This window comes from Podarcis erhardii, assembly GCF_964252035.2.
Source record: "Podarcis erhardii genome assembly, chromosome: 11".
Classification (NCBI taxonomy): Eukaryota; Metazoa; Chordata; class Lepidosauria; order Squamata; family Lacertidae; genus Podarcis; species Podarcis erhardii.
Window position 1 is genome coordinate 16,736,148 of NC_138501.1, and position 19,427 is coordinate 16,755,574.

The window sequence follows — 19,427 nt, forward strand, 5'->3', positions numbered from 1 at the left end:
CAAGTTTAAATGGCAGGGGCTGTTTGTAGAACACTTCCTGTCCACAAAAAAAGGGGAGGTTTTCTGCAAGCTCAAAATCTAATTCAACTATCAGACACAAGATCGGTATATACCACCACCCCCCCAACTCATTCAAGTATAAGCAACACATTCCCTGTGCCACCCGCAAAATAACCATCCCTGTACTTACCTACAATACTTTTTTCTGGAGCTGGAGGCACAATATACCCTACATGAAGATATTTGGATGTTAATTTGGCATGTAAGCCAAGAAAGTCACTGAATCTCCTTTTAACAGCGAATTCGTTTTTGTGAAACATGGACAGAGAGGTCTAAAAACACAGAAGAGGTAATTTTAAAACATTCAGCATTTATGTATTCCATGACAGCCAAAATTCTGTACTGTTGCCTTTACAACAGGTTACCTTTGTTGTTACTCTGTATGCCATATATGCATTCATACCATCGCCTGTAAAACAAACACACAGATCAGCCCTTCAGTATCTCTTTCAGCATTTCACTCTTTATGCGATGAACATTTATTCTAAGATGGGCTATATAAAAAGAGGACCCAGAAAAAGTTGATTCGGTTTTTCTGCAATGTACTGTTTTCACTCACCAACTTTCTCTGGATCTGACACATTGATTTCAATATCAAACAAGTCGCCATTAGCTTCTTCTTCAATCTAGAAAGAAAGAAAAACACGGTATTGTTTAAACTACTGTCTAGTCACAAACTCTGGAAGCCTAAATGCTAATTTTCGAAGTTATGGTTGAGCCAATAACCCAATGCTAGCTAGTTACTGTAGCCATAGCTAGTTAGTATGCCGTAAGAAAGTTATTAGAACAGTCAATACTATAGAACAAAATTAAGCGTATTGCCACATATTCCAACAAAAAAAGAAGGAAAAAAGAAGAAATCAGCAGATTTGGAAGATTCATCTGAACAGTTATAATTGCTCAACACAGTTATTGCTCATATGAACCTAAGCAAGTGTAATAATTAGGTCACTCAGTTCAAAAACATTTCAGTGGGGGGAGTTGAGGTTACTTTGATTTTCATATAAACATTGCAGCAACCCCTTCTATACTGAAGCACCATTGTGAAGAGTTTAAGGGGTGTCTGCTTTCATTGTTCAAGCAAATAAATATTCCTAAGATTGCAAACAATTTGGAGTGAACTATTCTGACTGAACTACAAAGCAATGCAATCCTTTCCAACTTGTAAATGCTTCTCCGTCCCAGACTTGTCCTGTCACCCTGATGTGGCTGTTCATTTTCCCTTGGGTTTGGATGCACATGATTTAATAAGCCACCATCCTTTGTCTCATTGGCAGACCATAGTTAGCGGATGGTCTTCAGAAGAAACCGAGTTTCAATTAACGTAACTGCAGTGCACACAATGTGAAGGCAGAGAGAAGGAATGATGTAAGAATAAAGCGCATGAGCACAACGCTTGTTAAATGAAAGAACCATTTTGACAGCTGCCTTAATTGGCAAGAACTATTTCTACTTGTAACAGTAGTTACCAATATCAGTTAAGCCAGTTTCAAATTATATTTTATATAATAAACAGATAGGATATATAAAGGTGTGTACTGCTCTTCACCCAAAGATCTCAGGGTGGTTTGCAACATAAAAATACATAATAAAAATACATAATAAACACTGAAAATACAATACAGGATCAAAATCAAAACAATAACAGTAGTTACCAATATCAGTTAAGCCAGTTACAAATAATATTTTATATAATAAACAGATAGGATATATAAAGGTGTGTACTGCTCTTCACCCAAAGATCTCAGGGTGGTTTGCAACATAAAAATACATAATAAAAATACATAATAAACACTGAAAATACAATACAGGATCAAAATCAAAACAATAACAGTAGTTACCAATATCAGTTAAGCCAGTTACAAATTATATTTTATATAATAAACAGATAGGATATATAAAGGTGCGTACTGCCCTTCACCCAAAGATCTCAGGGTGGTTTGCAACATAAAAATACATCATAAAAACTGAAAATACAATATAAAACAGGATCAAAATCAAAACAATAACCCCTTTCCCCCACCCCACGTTTTAAAGGACACAGGATGTTAATCAGCTTAACAGAAGTGTTTCACTAAGTTATTCAATACCTCTTCCCTGGATCTGTCAAAGTCGACAGGAGCCACCACTATTTTTGACTCCATTCTGGGTGTTATTAGTGTGGTTGGTGTAACAGGTGTAACAGCTGGAGTAGAATCGGATGAAAGTATCGGTTCTCTTTCCGGGCTGTCCAGAGAAACTTCCTCTGTGGCTTCTAGATAAAAAAAGAATAAGAAATATTCATGCATATCAGGAGCACACACCCTAGACTTTTGAGACTATTGCGGTCAGCAAGAGAGATTCACAATCCCCTTTATTTATTGATCCCACCATCTCATTTATGCTATGCTGTGTAACACCTGATCTCAATGCAATATTAGGCAAAATATATATTTTTCAGAGAACGTCAGGGTTGTAGTAGTGTCAAAGTCCCTTTAGGAATTTGCCTGAATGTGTCTGGGATAGAAGTAGGGCACAGGAATGCCCCCACACTTGCCAGCTCTGCTTTAGATGTTGAAGAGGAATTCTAAGTAGTTTTGGAGTAAGTTGATGACATGCAGCTCCACTTCTCCTTTAGATCTGCAGGTGGGGCAGCGGATGTGCTGGACCGTTGTGTTGCCTAAGTAATGGACTGGATGACAGCCAACAAACTGAAGCTCAACCTGGATAAGACCGAGTGGGTGCTTCTGGATTAACTGCTGTTGCTTGGGCTCAGGTGGTCTCAGTGGCACAGAGTGCCTTCCATCAGCTTCGGCTGGTGGCCCGGCTCCATTCCTATCTGGACAGGGGTGACCTAACTTCTGTTGTCTATGCTCTGGTCATCTTTAGGTCAGATTACTGCGATGCATTTTGTGTGGGGCTGTCTCTGAAGATGGTTTGGAAACGTCAGCTGGTGAAGCGGTTGGGTTGCTCACCGGGGCAAGATGGTTTGAGAATATAACACCAATCCTAGCCTGACTGCAGTGGCTGCACAGCTCTGCTCCCTCCCTCCTTTTAGCCAACACATATTTAGGCAAATGCTTGACTAGGTACTCCATTAAAAGTTTCCATTAGTTAAAAGAAAGTTACAAGTTTTCCACTAGTGCTAATTCTGGCCAGTTACAACCTGTCCTCTGGATACCACTAACATCAAGGAGATAACAGCCATCAAAGCAAGGGTTAGTTCACTTCTTAATGCGATGCACAATCAAACTGTACAGTGGTACCTCGGGTTAAGTACTTAATTTGTTCCGGAGGTCTGTTCTTAACCTGAAACTGGTGGAATCTTCTTTCTTGTAGTTTGCTTTAAGGGCTTTGCTTTAAGGGCTCCAGACTTTAAGGCATAAGTAAATCTAGAGAGGCAGGCACATAGCCAGAGCATTTGTTCTTGGCTATAGCTGTTGCTGGAGCACTCATAGTGCAATGCTCTTGGGCATTTGGGTGCTCTCTCTATTAGTTTAGCACAGAGAAAAATGAAAACTAGCAACATAGCTGTTTAAGAAGCAGGTCTGCTCGCTCTCTCCATGTATTCAAGCTTGAAGTGGGGTGAAAGGAGTGTCTAAAGCATGTGATCAACCCATAAAACATAATTTGTATCATTGACTATGTACAAGTAAAGCTCATTTAACTGACTGACTCAGTTTAATTAACCTACAGTTTCAGGTAGGCCAGCACAGGACATTTCAGACTGAAATATTTATAGAGTAAAACTATGAGCTAGACATAATAAACCATGGTTTGCCATTTTGAAGAACAGTTTGCATGAGGAGAACTATGCTCATGCACATCCTCTCACCACTTCTTCAGTCATGACAAGATATCAGAAGCTTCAATTTTCACTTCTGAAAGTGTGTTTGAACTCAGAGAACAAACCAAGATCCAACTGTGGTTCCCAAGGTTTGGACAAAACACTTTCAACATCCACTTTGTACACATAAAGGACTCCTTAAAGCAAACAAGCCTGAGGCTCAAGTAGGCTCAATCTTGTAGCAAAGACCCATGATTTGTTGTTTATGAACCAAGCCTGCCAAAGTCTACTGCTACCCTTCAAGGCTATACAACACTCTCCTGAATGTTATCTGCTTGTTAGCTGATGTAACATGTACATCGTGTTAGAATATATATTGAGATCAAACTGATTTCAAGTGTTTCAATTCCTTCTTTTGCTCGAAGGCAAGTATGCAGCTGTTCACAAGCCTGAGTCTTTGATTCAAAGCAGTTCTAAAAATGTAATTCAATTACTTTCTCTTCCTATGACAAAGCTCCAACTCCCAGTTCTCTAGAAACTGTACATTGTAATGACTTCCGAAATTATGTTTTTCATTAAAAGCTATCTGAAATATCCTTTTTAAATTTTAAAAAAATGTGAGGGAGAACATTACCAGCAAAAAGGTCTTCCCTGTCATCATCTAGTATGATTTCTGCAGGCTTTGGGCCATTAGAATTTGTACTGATGTCTTCTGCAGGAAGACTGGCTGGCTCTGGAGATGAAGGGCTTGACTGTTGAAAGGAGCAAACAGTTGAGAAGAACAGCATCAGTACTTATGAAACAATCACAGCAAATGCCATCATTTGCAAGCACATAACATGAAAAAAACAGCATGTAGAAGCAACCATGTCAGCATTTTCTATTTCCTAGCAGTTACAGGATAACAATGTACTAAGGAAACATTAACCTTTCAGGGGATATCTTAACAACTGTTTCCTCTTCACGATAACACATGTTAAATACGATTGGAACATAAATATTTACTTTCTGTTTTGAATATAACTTAAGTTTACTAATATTTCTAAAATGACTATGTTTTCTGAAAGCTCCTCCTTGGGCCCAATACCCAAGGAGCAAAATACCCCAAGTTTAGAACTAGCATGTCCCAACATAAAGTCTTTCAAGGCTGTAATTATATGAAGACTTATTTGGAGAAAGCATCATCGAAAGAGTACAACCTATCAGCACATATTTGGCTGCAAACTGTCCATCTACAGTGGTGCCTCGCAAGACGAAATTAATCCGTTCCGTGAGGCTCTTCGTATAGCGGTTTTTTCGTCTTGCGAAGCAAGCCCATTGACAGCTTAGCAGATTAGCGCTATTAGCGGTTTAGCGGCTTTTAGCGATCAGCTGTTAAGCGGCTTATCAGCGGATCAGGGGAAAAGGGGGGGAAAGGGGGAAAAAACCCGCAGGAACTCACAAGACATTTTCGTCTTGCGAAGCAAGCCCATAGGGAAATTCGTTTTGCGAAGCGCCTCCAAAACGGAAAACCCTTTCGTCTAGCGGGTTTTCCGTCTTGCGAGGCGTTCGTCTTGCGGGGCACCACTGTATTAAGCTACTGCTAATTACAAAAAGCTTGCAAGCTTCAAAATATTCCAAAGCAAGGTTTAAAGTGACCCTTCAAGCTTTCAAACCACTTTACAAATGTGAGGACCCTACTGTATGACTAATGTCTCATTTATAGATGCCACTACTACTACTACTACTACTTTGTAGTCTAACATTCTAAGTTGTCTCAAATGGATCAAGAAACAGGGTCCATTAGGTTCAGCATCCTATTTCCAACAGTGGCAAGCTGATACAGTGGACGCTCAGGTTGCAAACGTGATCCGTGCGGGATGCACATTCGCAACCCACAGCAGCACCTCTGCGCACGTGCGGGTTGCGATTTGGCTCATGCACGACTGCTGAAACCCAGAAGTAACCCGTTCTGGTACTTCCGGGTTTTGGCAGTCTGCAACCCAAAAAAACACAACCTGAAGCGTCTGTAACCCGAGGTATGACTGTACAGTACCTACAAAAGCAGTGCACAACACCTGACATGTTACATCTGACCCACCCTCCAAAAACTTGTCATGCTACATCTGAAAGCAGAGGTTCCATATATCTATCATTTATACTCCAATTTTTCAAAACTGCTAACAAATTAATATGGAGCAGAAACAGGTCAAAACAGAGAAATGGATGGACTTCTCCTTATTCATTCGCATTTGGAGTGGTTGGCTGTTGCTAGAGACTAAGGAGGAACAGGCTAGTCAGACAGGTTGGTGGAAATAGACAATTTGTGTAGCCAGGATTTTTGTTAGAGGGGGGAGGCTTTTGTTAGGGGGACCAGAACCTCAGATTTGTATTGACTGTTATTTAGCTGGGGGGGGGGGAGCTGCCCCGCCTGCCCCCCTTGGCTACACCCAGCCAATCGACCCATCTGCAATGACTTTGCCTATCAATGACTAATCCCATATTCAAGCTATTAAAACCAGCGATCATAATAATCTATTGTGGAAACAAACTCTATCAGTATGCACTGCCTGAAGTAGTATTCCAATCTGTCCATTAGTTTTATTGGGTTACCCCAAGTACTAGCACTGAGATGAAATACTTCTGGCCATGTTGAGAGATGCCACATGTACTCCATAGAATCACAGAGTTGGAAGGGAGCACGAGAGTGTACATCAGATTTCAAGAGGGCCAGCACAGAACGAACAAGACAGAATGAATGGGGTGAAGCAGGAAGCAGCATGTTCTTCTAGCTAGTGTGTAGGACACTTTGCACACTTGCAAAGCTAAAGAGAGTCCCCATCATTCACCTCCAGGTAAGATGCACAAGAGCCAAAAAATTTTCATTGCTAACTCTTAAATAGCAGGCCCTAGAGCACCCAGAAGAGGCAACACACATGTGAAGCAGTTAGTAAGTTAAGTGTGCAAGACAAAAGATGAGTTAAGTAGAAGTGTATAATTTATTCAGGAAGGCAAGCCAAGTGGGTACCAGATTCACAATTAGCTATTTTCATTAAAAGGCTACCACAGGACTTAAGACAACTGTAAACAAGTAACGGAAGCAACACATCACTGTGCCATTTCTCTGGAGTAGCTACTGTTGACCCAAGTCATGTAAAAGGCACTTCATAGAAGTAGATAAGTGTGAATCTTGGTGCCCACACAATTCAGCCTCCCAGGGAGAAAAATCACACCACCAGCATGATGAATGAACTGTTCCCCAGACGTTTTTTTTCTTTGTAGAAAATGTTTGCACAGTGCTTAGTCACTGTTGTAGGCAGTGTTGTGTCTGTAAACTTTTCATGAAGAAATTGGTCAGTAGCAGTAAGTTACTTTGAAAGAAATCGTAAGGTGGCTCTGTAGACGGAAAAGACAGAACTCCATGCAACTTCACAATCCATGCCTTTGTGCACACATACATGTAAACATGCAGAGCACAGCTACTCCTGATGAACTCCTCACAGAAACACTGTCAGGGATCTAGTCTCACATAACAAAGTGCCAACTTTTTATACAAAGCAACAGAGAAGCTGACATTTATCATTCAAATTTTTTATTTCCATTATTTCAGTAATCTTAAGGAAGCATCCGTCTGACCAAGTCTACCCTACACAGTGCTATTTAGTCTTTGGCACAGCAGAATTTCAAGGCCTAGTATGTGAGATGGTGGCAGTAACTGTATAGGTGACCTGGGCCCCTCTCAGCTACATATCTTAGCAACAACCACCTCACCTCTCCCAGCAATAAGCATCAGGGCATTAGTTAGTTCCAAAATCAAGACTGCCAGATATGAAATCAACCACATATTAATAGTACTTTCATCTTAATGCCCTCCAAGTCAGAGCCTTTTATCAGCACCAGGAGTGCATTGATTTTATTCCATTGCAGAGATCAACATTAGCCTCAATTCCTGCTGTTGTTTCACTCAGTTTGTAGCGTTGCTCCAATAAAAAGCTACTGTAGCTACCATGATTAATCTAGAACAAGAGAGTAGGTTCCAAAGGCAGAACTTCCGCACATCTGGAAATGTGCACATTTCCTCTTCTAGACAACTAGCTCTAGCTATCAAAATGGTTTCTGGTTTTGCTGCCTTTCATATTTCAGTGTTTATTTCACAAAATTTATATGCCACTTAGTTTTAGTAAAATCTCTAAGTGGTTTACAATAAATATTAAAATTAGCAATAAGAACAATTGAAAACCTTTTTTAAAATCATTCAAATCAACAGAAAAAGATGAAAACACAACTGCATGTCTGGATAGGCTTGCCTAAAGAAAAATGTTTTAAGCAAAACAGTACAGGCAAGGTGCCGCCAGACTAAAATATCAATTTCTTACAACTGCAGAATGAGTATTATGTGACACCTGTAACAGTGCCAGTTCTGCAGATAAAAGTGGTCAAGTGGGCACATGTGGGTTAAGGTGATCCAGCAAGTAAACTGGTCCCAAGCTATTAAGGGCTTTATATACCCATACTAATGGAACTTGGCCTGGTAACAAATTGGAAACGGATGCAGATCTCTGAAGGTGTTATATGTTGAAAGGGACTTACTAATGTGAGCAGCCAGGCTGTAGCAACTCTATCTGCCATTTCCAGGTCAAGTGTAAGAGAAGTCCCACTGAGAGTTCACCAGAGTAATCCAATATTGAAGTTACCAGTGCCTGAACTGCTGTAGTTTATGGTTGGGTTTTATGCTACAGAGTACTCTTTTTAACTGCTGTGAGAAGCGCTAACTGAGGCGCAGATGAAAACAGTTCACAAATAAATTAGTTTTGACAACTATTTCTTTCATACTACACTTAAAAGCATTCGGCCGCTTTCCAAAAGCAGCCTATTTTTTAAAAAACCTCACAGTACTGTATATCACTGACACAGCGCAATAAGCTGGAAACAAACTTACTTTCCCTGGCCTTCTTAGTTTAAAGTTCAGGGACAGGAAGCATTGTCCAACAAAACAGCAACGCTTCATTTTGTGACAGATTGTTCCCTGTATGTTTTTCACCAAGTGCACAGTGGAAACAGGGCCAGGACTGGAATGAGAAATCCCTTACTGCTGACAAATCAAAGGAAGCACGTTGCTTTATAAACATTAACAAGCTAAGCTGTACCTATGCAGAGGTCTCAACTCCTGAGGAATATTAGCTACAGCCTTCATAGGCTAGTTATCAAAATAAAGGTGCTTTGAAGACAGAAGTCGTGTGCTACACATATTTATACAGGAGACAAGAGTAAAAGAGGCAGGATGCAAGTAAAATAAAATAAGGCTACAGGCTTATAAGCATATATGGTACTCACCATCTACTAGCGATTCTGTACCAACATGGTCTTTCAGTACAGTCTTATAAATGTCTACTCAGAGGTAAGCGCCACTGAAGTCAGTGGGACCCCAGTTAAGTATGTGCAGGATTACAGCCTCAGGCATTTAGACTTTGCAAGGTCCATTCACAGTGCTATTTTTTTCTAGAAAAAGAGGTGCTAGGACTCACCACGAACGCCTCCCTCATTCTCTTAGAATGGCAATGGCGCCCACCTGAGAGGTGCCAGAAGTTGGAGTTCTGGCTGGGGGGGAAAGCCCTGCCCATATATACCCCCCAACAACACTACTGAACCCAGTGAAACGAAAGCTTCTGGGAGGAAGAGTTACGGCCATATTTAAAGTCTTGGGGGGAAGAGTGGTTTCAGTCTAACAGGGTTTTCCAAACTTGGGTTTGTTTTGGAGACTACCATTCCCATCATCCCTGACCCCTGGGGGTCTTGCAAAGCTGGGGAATGATGGGAGTCGCAGCCCAAAAAGCCGCTGGAAACCCAAGTTTTGGGGGAAAACCCGGTGCAGAAGCTTGCTTTGTAGAGCAGAAAATGCAGGGGTGGAAACGCAGCCTTCAGAGCTGACGTGACAAGACTTCACTGGGCAGGGAAAGAGGAAGGCGCGGGTGACTCTGGAGGGGCAGAAACGCAGGGCCAGATGGGGAAGGGAAGCGCAGGTAGGAGGAAGCATCCTGGCGCTGGGGAGGCAGGTGGGCGGAAGCGGCTCGCTGGCCAGGGACCCGGGTCAAGGCGGCCTTTGGGGCCGCTGCCCCTGGGCTGAGGGCGAGGGAGGCGCAGAGGGGCTGGGCAGCAGCAACGGCATTGCCTCCCCGGCCGCCAGCTCCCTGCGAAGGGCGCGCCTTACCTCCAGGGTGGAGACGGTGCTGGTGAAGAGGTCCTCGCCGTCCTCCAGCTCCTCGAACTCCGTCTGCCGGCCGTCCCCGAGAGGAGGGGGCTCCCTTTCCGCCGCCATCTTTGCCCACCCCCCTGTCCCCGCCGCCCCGTGCGAGCAGAGGCGCGAGATTTCCGGCAGCTGCCGACGGTCACGTGACGGCCTGCCTGCCCCGCCCCTTTATCCTGCCCTCCCTTCCCTCAGTCGCCCCGCCCGGGTGTCACGTGACGGCAAAGAAACCAGGCGGTCCTTCCGTCAGTCTCCCCTCCCCTGTGGGCGGAGTCAGGGGTGGTGGGCGGGGAGAGAGGCGGAGGAGCGGCGGAGAGGGGGAGGGAAGGGAAGGGAGGAGGGAGGGAGGGAGAGGGGAAGGGAGGATGGAAGGGGAGAGGGGGGAGAGAGGGGAAGAGAGGAGGGTGAGGAGAAGGGAAAGGAGAGGGGGAAGGGAGAGGAGAGAAGAGGGGGGAGCTGATGGAGGCATCCCTTTCTCCTGCTCTCCCTATCCTTTTTTGCAAGCTGATGGAGGCATCCCTTTCTCCTGCTCTCCCTATCCTTTTTTGCAAGCTGATGGAGGCATCCCTTTCTCCTGCTCTCCCTCCTATCCTTTTTTTGCAAGCAGTGAGGAAAGGGAAGAAGTGACGGGGCTCGATGGCGTCCTGTTGATTACTCATCCCAGAGAGGGAGCCCCCTTCCTTTGCTTTCTGCTGCGTAGAAGCGGCTGAAATTCTAATCAATTAAGTGTATCTTAACACTTGTGCAGGGACCTTATTCCAGGCTTCCTCAACCTCTGCCCTCCAGATGTTTTGAGACTACAATTCCCATCATCCCTGACCACTGGTCCTGCCAGCTAGAGAGAACATGGGAGTTGTAGGCCAAAAACATCTGGAGGGCCAAGTTTGAGGAAGCCTGCCTCTGTTCCACCTGGCCGCTCTTATTTCAGAACAGTGTAAACCCCTAGAATTGCTTAAAGACTGGATTATTGCCACGCACTCTATGGGGGCTTCCCTTTCACTCATTTGGGAAGCTGTATTTAGTGCAGGGACAAGACTTGTCAGCATGTAACCCCTGTGCTTGGAGATGCACTGGTTTTCAATTTGCTACTGGGCCGTATTGAAGCTGTTACCAGTATTATATAGACTACAGGTGAGCTCTTGTTGCTCTGTCCCAGCTTCTGCCAACCTAGCAGTTCGAAAGCACACCAGTGCAAGTAGATAAATAGGTACTTCTGCAGCAGGAAAGTAAATGGCATTTCCGTGCTCTCTGGCTTGCGTCACATTGTGCGCCAGAAGCAGTTTAGTCATGCTGGCCACATGACCTGGAAAGCTGTCTGCGGACAAATGCCAGCTCCCTTGGCCTGAAAGCGAGATGAGCACCACAACTCCATAGTCACCTTTGACTAGACTTAACCAACCAGGGGTCCTTTACTTTACCCTAGTATATAGAATTGTAAAGGGTCCCGAAGGGTCATTTAGTCCAACGCATGGTAATATAAAGCCCTTGACAATTTGGGACCAGTTTGCCTGAGAAACAGCTTTATTCCATATGTGTCCACTCAGCCACTTTGATCTGCAGAACTGGCACTATTACAGGGGCCACATCATACCTGCTTTCCATTTGTAAGAAATCAATCACTTAGAGTGGCAGTACCTACACATCGGAGCTTCCTTTCTATTGACATCAGGCAGACGCCTTTTTTTAATGTCTTCTAAAAACATTTTTGTTTTGTCAAGTCATTCCAGATAAATAAAACATTGATGTACGTGTTGATCTGTTTTTACTTTATTGCTGATTTTTTTTGAATGTTTCAAATAGTTGCTGTTATTGTTATTTTTATTGCTTCAATCTCTTTGTAAACCGCGTTGAGGTTCTTAATTTCTTTTTAAAATTACAATGGTGTATGCTTATTATGAAATAATAAATAATAGGAGTGGGGATAAGTCTGTTTAGGATGGCAATGTGATAAGTCTTACACATAGTTATGTGTTGTCACTCCCTCCCTCCAACTTCTCTCTGAAAGGCAATGAGACCCATTGTGAACTGTTATAACAGGAGTTGGGAGGTTCTACGACAAATAATCCATTTCCCTGAAATATTTTTCCTTTGCAAAAAAAAAAAAAAAAAAAAAAAAGGCTGTGTGATTTTCTGCTGCTTTATGGATAGAGGGAGATGAACTTCTCTGAATTTTTCAGGAGGTAATCGTCATTATTCACTGGGAAGTATTGCCAGCAGGAAGCTGTGGAGAGACTTTTGTTAATATATATATATATATATATATATATATATATATATATATATATATCAGGAAAACCATGGCCATCTAATGAGGTTAAGTGCATATTTTTATTTATTTATGACCATACCCATACAGTGGTACCTCAGGTTACATACACTTCAAGTTACATATGCTTCAGGTTACACACTCTGCTAACCCAGAAATAGTGCTTCAGTTTAAGAAATTTGCTTCAGGATGAGAACAGAAATCGTGCTCCAGCTGAGCAGCGGCAGCAGGAGGCCCCATTAGCTAAAGTGGTGCTGCAGGTTAAGAACAGTTTCAGGTTAAGTACGGACCTCCGGAACAAATTAAGTACTTAACCCGAGGTACCACTGTACTGCTTTGTATATAAAATATCTCCAAGCAAGGTAAAGGTAAAGGTAAAGGTACCCCTGCCCGTACGGGCCAGTCGTGTCTGACTCTGGGGTTGTGCGCCCATCTCACTTAAGAGGCCGGGGGCCAGCGCTGTCTGAAGACACTTCCAGGTCACGTGGCCAGCGTGACAAGCTGCATCTGGCGAGCCAGCGCAGCACACGGAAATGCTGTTTACCTTCCCGCTATAAAGTGGTCCCTATTTATCTACTTGCACTTAAGAGTGCTTTTGAACGGCTAGGTTGGCAGGCGCTGGGACCGAACGACGGGAGCGCACCCCGCCGTGGGGATTTGAACCGCCGACCTGACAATCGGCAAGTCCTAGGCCCTGAGGTTTTACCCACAGCGCCACCCACGTCCCAATCCAAGCAGTGTACAGCAAACTAAAAACACAAAGATACAATAAAATCATCAATACAGCGTTAATGATGCTGTACTTCTCGTTCCAATACACTACCCCAGTCCATGTTTCTCAGCTTCCTAGCTCTTGCGAGGAGTTCACCCTGGCTTTCGAACAAAACCCAAGCAAACTCCCAGGTCTCCCCAGAATCTCCCACAAGAAAGAACCAAAGATTTCACCCATGCTTCCTGCAACACCATTCTGACAAAACAGGAGAGCTATATATTTTCAGAAACTGCTATTGAGGGCCAAGGCTAAACAATGCACAGGATTCTGATAGACAGCAGGGTGCTAATTAACAAACTTTAGTGCAGGACACGTGTGACACTTTCAGGTCTGGCGAAGTGTTTCTTTTCTTTCTAAAATCTCATCTTTCCGATCTTGCTCATTTCAGAGGACGTATACCAGGCCTCAGGCTGGTCCCAGTGGAGGTGCGAAGGGCTATAGTAATTTCTTAATCAATTATAGCACATGCTTTATGAGAGAGGGGTGAGGTGTTAGAAGATTTTTTTTTTTTTGACAGTACGTCAATGAATCACACATTTGTTTTCGCTACTTTCTTGCTTGTTAAAATGCTGGATTAAATTACTGCAGATCGTAAAAATAGTCTGTCTAGGTAAAGATTTACAGGTTCTGCGGTGGTCTCAAAATTTGTGCCGTCACAGTTTCTTGCATTTTAACATTTCACATCAGATTCTATATAGCTCGTTTCTTTCAACTGAAGGGATGGCAAAGCCATTTACTGTGAAGAGAGGAAGGGCAGTCCAGTTGGTAAACCAGACAGTAAAAAACCTGAATCCCTTTTAATTCTTCCCACCCGCAAAGCAGCTTTAAAGGTGCCCAGCACAAACATCCCTGAACCTGTTTATCTGCAATTTGATCGGCTTCTTATCCAAGGTCACCACCCTCCTGTCTGCAGTATTCAGACCACTGCCTACAAAACCCTGAGCCATGACCTCTTCCCTTGACTGTGATTAGAAGTCCAGGAAAGATTGGGATCAGTGAGGCAGGACCAGAAAGGAAACCGATTCTGAGCTTATGCTTCCTGCTAGGATGCGAAGGCAGATAAGACTCTGGACTCAGCTACGTTAGTCAAAAAACAACGTTTTGAATTTGTTATAAACATGCAACACCAGATGGCGCGAGAGAGCAAAGAAATGTTCTAAGCTATTTTTACATATCGTTTGCCTGGCGCCTTCATTATACACTTTTAGGCACCAGGCAAAAACGTTCCTTTTTAACCAGGCCTTTGGTTGATTTGATTGACAAAATGCCCTTTTAAACTGTGCCCTTTTAAACTGTGGTGGATTTTTTTTGGGGGGGAGGGGGTTACTGGGTTATTGTTTGTATTTTGATTATGTATTTTGTGGTTTTATATTCTGATTTTATTCTGCGAACCGCCCTGAGACCTGCGGTAATAGGGCGGTATATAAATTCAAATAATAATAACAATAATAGTTGTCAGGGGTTCAGGGAGAGAGGCGCAGATGAGGGAGGAGACAGAGAGCGAGGGGGAAGGATTCCAGGGTGACGAGGAAGAGGACGACAATGACCCAAGATTGTCCATGAGTCCATCCAGTGAATCGGAGGACTCCCAAAAGGGAGCCCCTCTGGTCAAGCCAAGGGGAGCTAGAGGGGGAAGCAGTCAGGAGCAGGGAAACGAAGGGGGAACCCCCAGTGGGAGTTGGAGATCGGGACCGGCTGCTCCGCCGGAACGGAGTGAAGGGGGTGGAGTGACCAGTGTGTCAGAAGGAGCAGAAGAGGAAGCAGAGAGGGGAAGGAGATCAGGGCAAGACGTCCTGCCGGAAGGGGAGGAAAGTAGTATCGAGGGCAGTGTAACTGTCGAAGGGAAGGTCAGGAGCAACGTACGCGCGCCAAGTTCAAAATGGGAGGCGCGCGGAAGTGAAGAGAGTCCTGGGGAGGAGCCTGGTCCCAAAGCCCGAAGGAGGGGGGAGGAGGCGCCAGAGGATTCAGCCTCTGGGGAGTCCCGAAGGGAGAGAACACAGGGGGGCAGAAAGACCCTGCGGAAAAGGAAAGAGAGGAAGAGGTGGACCAGTACAAGCCTCTTAAACTGGTGTAGAGGCGGGACTGACTCAGAGGGGACTTCAGCGGTCTAAGCGTAACAGACGTAGAGCCACGGAGCTCGGATGTGAAGCTAAGAATGTTCTTCAATTAAAGCTTTTGTACATAAGCTGGAGTGGACTTTGGTCTCTTGTGAGCTGGGACCACGGGTGACTCTGACAATAGTAATACTTGGGATAACTGTACTACTAATTCAGTAAATAATGATGATGATGATGGGGACTGTAGTTCAAAAACAGCTGGAGACCCAAGTTTAGGAAACACTGGCCTCCACTGAGTGGCAGCAGGTAGGGTTTTCCACTATCACCATGTGGAGATTACAGGGATTGAAGATGGGAATCTTTTGCTTGCAGACCTCAGGCTCCTTAGTGCACTGCAGTCCAATTAATTAAAATGTCATTTATTAGCCACTAAGGCCAATCCTTTTTGTGGGAAATGTTTAGGGGGTAAAACCTCAGAAAGTGAGGGGTAGGTATATCTCATAGTATTGCTATGTCTTTTTTATATCTTGAAACCACTGCGGCTTGGCTCAGGCTGAAACTGCCTCAAAATTGGAATATGTGTGTGTCCTTGACTTTTTTTAATGGAACAGGATCTGCTCCTTTAACAACTGTGTATCAGCGGGAAATCAAACAGCCAAGCTTTTTGCTGCATTGTGATGCAATGAAAGGAAATCTGGACTTGCTCATAAAAAGGGGGCTGTGTGGCGGTTTTGGAAGTTTCAGGGGGAGAAGATGGCAGCATCTTTGTTCCACTGCCCCGTCAGGGAAGGTTTATTTGCAAGAAGTCGCCCAACCAGAATTAGAATTCCGTGCTTGAAGAGAAAAGAGTGGTAATGATTGGAGATCAATGCGCCATTGACCACATATCCTCCCACCTTCCAAAACTTGGCTCAAAGCAAGTGCTTCCATGCCATTATCCACCCCACCCTGGCACCAGCTTTGAGAGGTGAGGGAAGGAGGGAGAAAAGCAGGTGAGAAAAGAAGGGGTTCCATCCAGTGTTTTTTTCTGGGGGTACACAGGGTACTCATACCCCTAAACATTTTATGAATCTAACAGGAGAAAAAACTAAAAAAAATAATTTCTTCTCTAGCACAGTGAATAATCAGTTCTGTTGAATAGCATGGTGAATCGTCAGTTCAGTTGCTACCACTGATGGTGGCCTTATTTCCTTTCCCCGGTGTTTCCTCAGATGGAAGCGAGCGTTTAATGTGTGAAGCAGTGTGGAATGTGGATGTGTGGTGTTTTACTGATGAAAGTTTGGCCTCATTGAGGGGCAGTATTTCAATACAGTGGTACCTCGGGTTACAGACGCTTCAGGTTACAGACTCTGCTAACCCAGAAATAGTACCTCAGGTTAAGAACTTTGCTTCAGGATGAGAACAGAAATCGTGCGGCGGCAGCGTGGCGGCAGCGGGAGGCCCCATTAGCTAAAGTGGTACCTCAGGTTAAGAACAGTTTCAGGTTAAAAACGGACCTCAGGAACAAATTAAGTTCTTAACCTGAGGTACCTCAGGTTAAGAACAGTTTCAGGTTAAGAACGGCTCTCCAGAATGAATTAAGTTCTTAGCGCAAGGTACCACTGTATGAGTAATGCATGTTCTTTGTACTTTTGTCCATTTCCTGTATTTATTTCCCCCAATTTGAACTATTAAATGGTGGTTTACTTGAGTCAAAATGAGAGTACCCTAAACATGAGCCTGGCTTCGGCTGGGGAGGGCGGGATACAAATAAAAAATTATTATTATTATTTATTTAAGAGGGAAAAGCACTGGTTCCATCTATCACTGGTTCCAGCACTACCCACCAATTTGGTTCTCCTGTGAATCAGCCCTTCACAAAAATATGGTTCCACCCGTGGGTTGAAGAAGAGAAATACGCAGGAGGAATTCTCTTTCCATTACCATACCTTCAAAACTGGTCTCCTTCCAGTACCTCTAAAATTTGTTACCACATTACTAATTGGAAGCTGCTCTAACCCAACACATTAGATTTTTTTTTTTTAAATGTAAACAAGTCCCTTCCCCAGTCAAGGCTAGTCCTTTCATGAAGCAGGTGAAGTGGCTCACTTCAGATATCATCGTAGGCGGGGAAGAGATGGATCAATGTCCAAATGGTGCAAAAAGTCTTTAAAGCAAGCAAGGGAAAAACCCAAACAAAAATAAAATACATTTTCATAAAGTCCTGGATGCATGAGAGGAGGTACAAATTGTGCTTTGTTTTAGCCCTGTGGGCTGGTACTTCCTCTAGATGTTCCAGCTACAGGAATCTTCTGCTAGTAGGATCAATTTCTATCTTGGAATAACATCAAAATATCAATAAGCAAGTGCAGCCAAAAATGTTATTTTTTTTTTTTTTAAAAAATGGTATTTATTGATCCAATTTTTTTCTTTACATAACAAAAGAATCAGAATAACCAGTGTGAAAAACAGGAAAGAAGATTTATTGCGCAACCTGAGACTGTTGGCATCAACTCTATAAAAGAGCTCTAAAATCCAAATTTTATCAACATTTGCTGTATTCTAATAGCAATAATATCCATGTCAAGCTTTCACAGCAGCTTTTGTTAATGTGAATAAAATATTTGCTTCAACTTTGTAAACTCCCTGCAGTTGTAAGTTTGGTCCCTGTTCTGTCAGATGCTTTGAATGTAATAGGTTTATTTGACTTTAGATAATGATAACAAAAAGAGCCATTTCAGACACCTCTGCTTCCTTTGTTCCAGCCTGTTATTCCAATACTCTCCTTTCCCTTTCCACTCTTCTCATACCATCATTCAGTCAGGCTTCCTTCTTCAGTATTTTCTTCCCCAAGAACCCCACATGTTTCCTCCCTGCTAAAATGTCTGCTTTGCGCTTTTAGGAATTGTACACCTTGTTTCACACTTTAACAGCCACTTTCTTCCAAAAAGGTTGTGTGGAGTGGAGGTGGCTTCTAGAGAGATACATGGTCTTAGCTATACAGCTGCAAATAAAACGTTTTTAGTGTGTTTTAAGTGCTAAGGACGTGGGTGGCGCTGTGGTCTAAACCACAGAGCCTAGGGCTTGCTGATCAGAAGGTTGGCAGTTCGAATCCCTGTGATGGGGTGAGCTCCCATTGCTCCGTCCCAGCTCCTGCCAACCTAGCAGTTCGAAAGCATGTCAAAGTGCAAGTAGATAAATAGGTACCGCTCCGGCAGGAAGGTAAATGGCGTTTCCGTGCGCTGCTCTGGTTTGTCAGAAGCGGCTTAGTCATGCCGGCCACGTGACCTGGAAGCTGTACGCCGGCTCCCTCGGCCAATAAAGCGAGATGAGCGTGCAACCCCAGAGTCATCTGTGACTGGACCTTTACCTTTTTAAGTGCAATACAGTGGTACCTCGGGTTACATACGCTTCAGGTTACATATGCTTCAGGTTACAGACTCTGCTAACCCAGAAATATTGCTTCAGGTTAAGAACTTTGCTTCAGGATGAGAACAGAAATCGTGCTCCAGCGGTGCAGTAGCAGCGGGAGGCCCCATTAGCTTCAGGTTAAGAACAGTTTCAGGTTAAGTACGGACCTCTGGAACGAATTAAGTACTTAACCCGAGGTACCACTCTATACAATGTGACACTAGATGGCAATGGTGAGCCTTATGGAAAATTCAAGGCATTTTTTCAAATGCTTAAAAAAAAGCACGTTCAGCACATTTTTTAAATTTGTGTGTAGTTTCCACTCAAGTGTCTTTCAATCAGTACACAAGCCAGTTTCCAGTAGTAGTAGCCAATTAAATCTATTTTCTGCTAAAAACACAGCAGGTTTTCCTCTGAGTTCTGTCTAGGGCTGTGTACACACTAACCCAATGGAGCAAAAAAATGTAGTTTTTCTCAACCTGGAATCATTCGTGTTCACCCACAACATGCTGCTTTCAAATTAGATTTATTCTAGATCCTGCCACCTAAAAAGATGGGTGTGGCTACTTGATACTGTTTGAAAACCCCTCCCTGTGATTAAATTATCTACCCATTTTCCTCCATGCACATATATCCCTGCACACATGAATGAAGAAGGAAGTGGTAATTGCGATCTTGGTAAATGCACACCCACAATGCCATTAGAATACAAACCCTCTTTCCCAGGACTTCCTGCATCTGTTTTAATCTGCTTTCAAATGTAATCAGTCTGTAATGAGCTTTTCTTTTTTTGGAAGGAAACCAGTTTTTCAAGAAGCACTTTTCAGGGCCAAAAAATGTGGTAGATCTGGATGATGGGTAGGAAAACTAAGGCCCAGGGGTCGGATCCGGCC

General features: G+C 43.5%; 1 protein-coding gene across 2 annotated transcripts in view; it reads right to left on the reverse strand.

Moving 5' to 3' along the window:
• Positions 1 to 10,181, reverse strand: part of SNX2 (sorting nexin 2) — a 30,065-nt gene extending 19,884 nt beyond the window's left edge. Inside the window, exons 1-6 of one of the 2 annotated variants that reach the window (XM_081880504.1) lie at positions 10,014 to 10,179; positions 4,461 to 4,578; positions 2,151 to 2,314; positions 620 to 686; positions 426 to 469; positions 191 to 332 (exon numbers count right to left, since the gene is read on the reverse strand). In XM_081880504.1, the coding sequence (XP_081736630.1) occupies positions 191 to 332; positions 426 to 469; positions 620 to 686; positions 2,151 to 2,314; positions 4,461 to 4,578; positions 10,014 to 10,121 (643 nt within the window). In that variant the 5' untranslated portion in view covers positions 10,122 to 10,179. Of the gene's footprint in view, positions 1 to 190; positions 333 to 425; positions 470 to 619; positions 687 to 2,150; positions 2,315 to 4,460; positions 4,579 to 10,013 lie in introns of both variants that reach the window. The other variant, XM_081880503.1, reaches the window with a different exon arrangement.
• Positions 10,182 to 19,427: the final 9,246 nt, after the last annotated feature.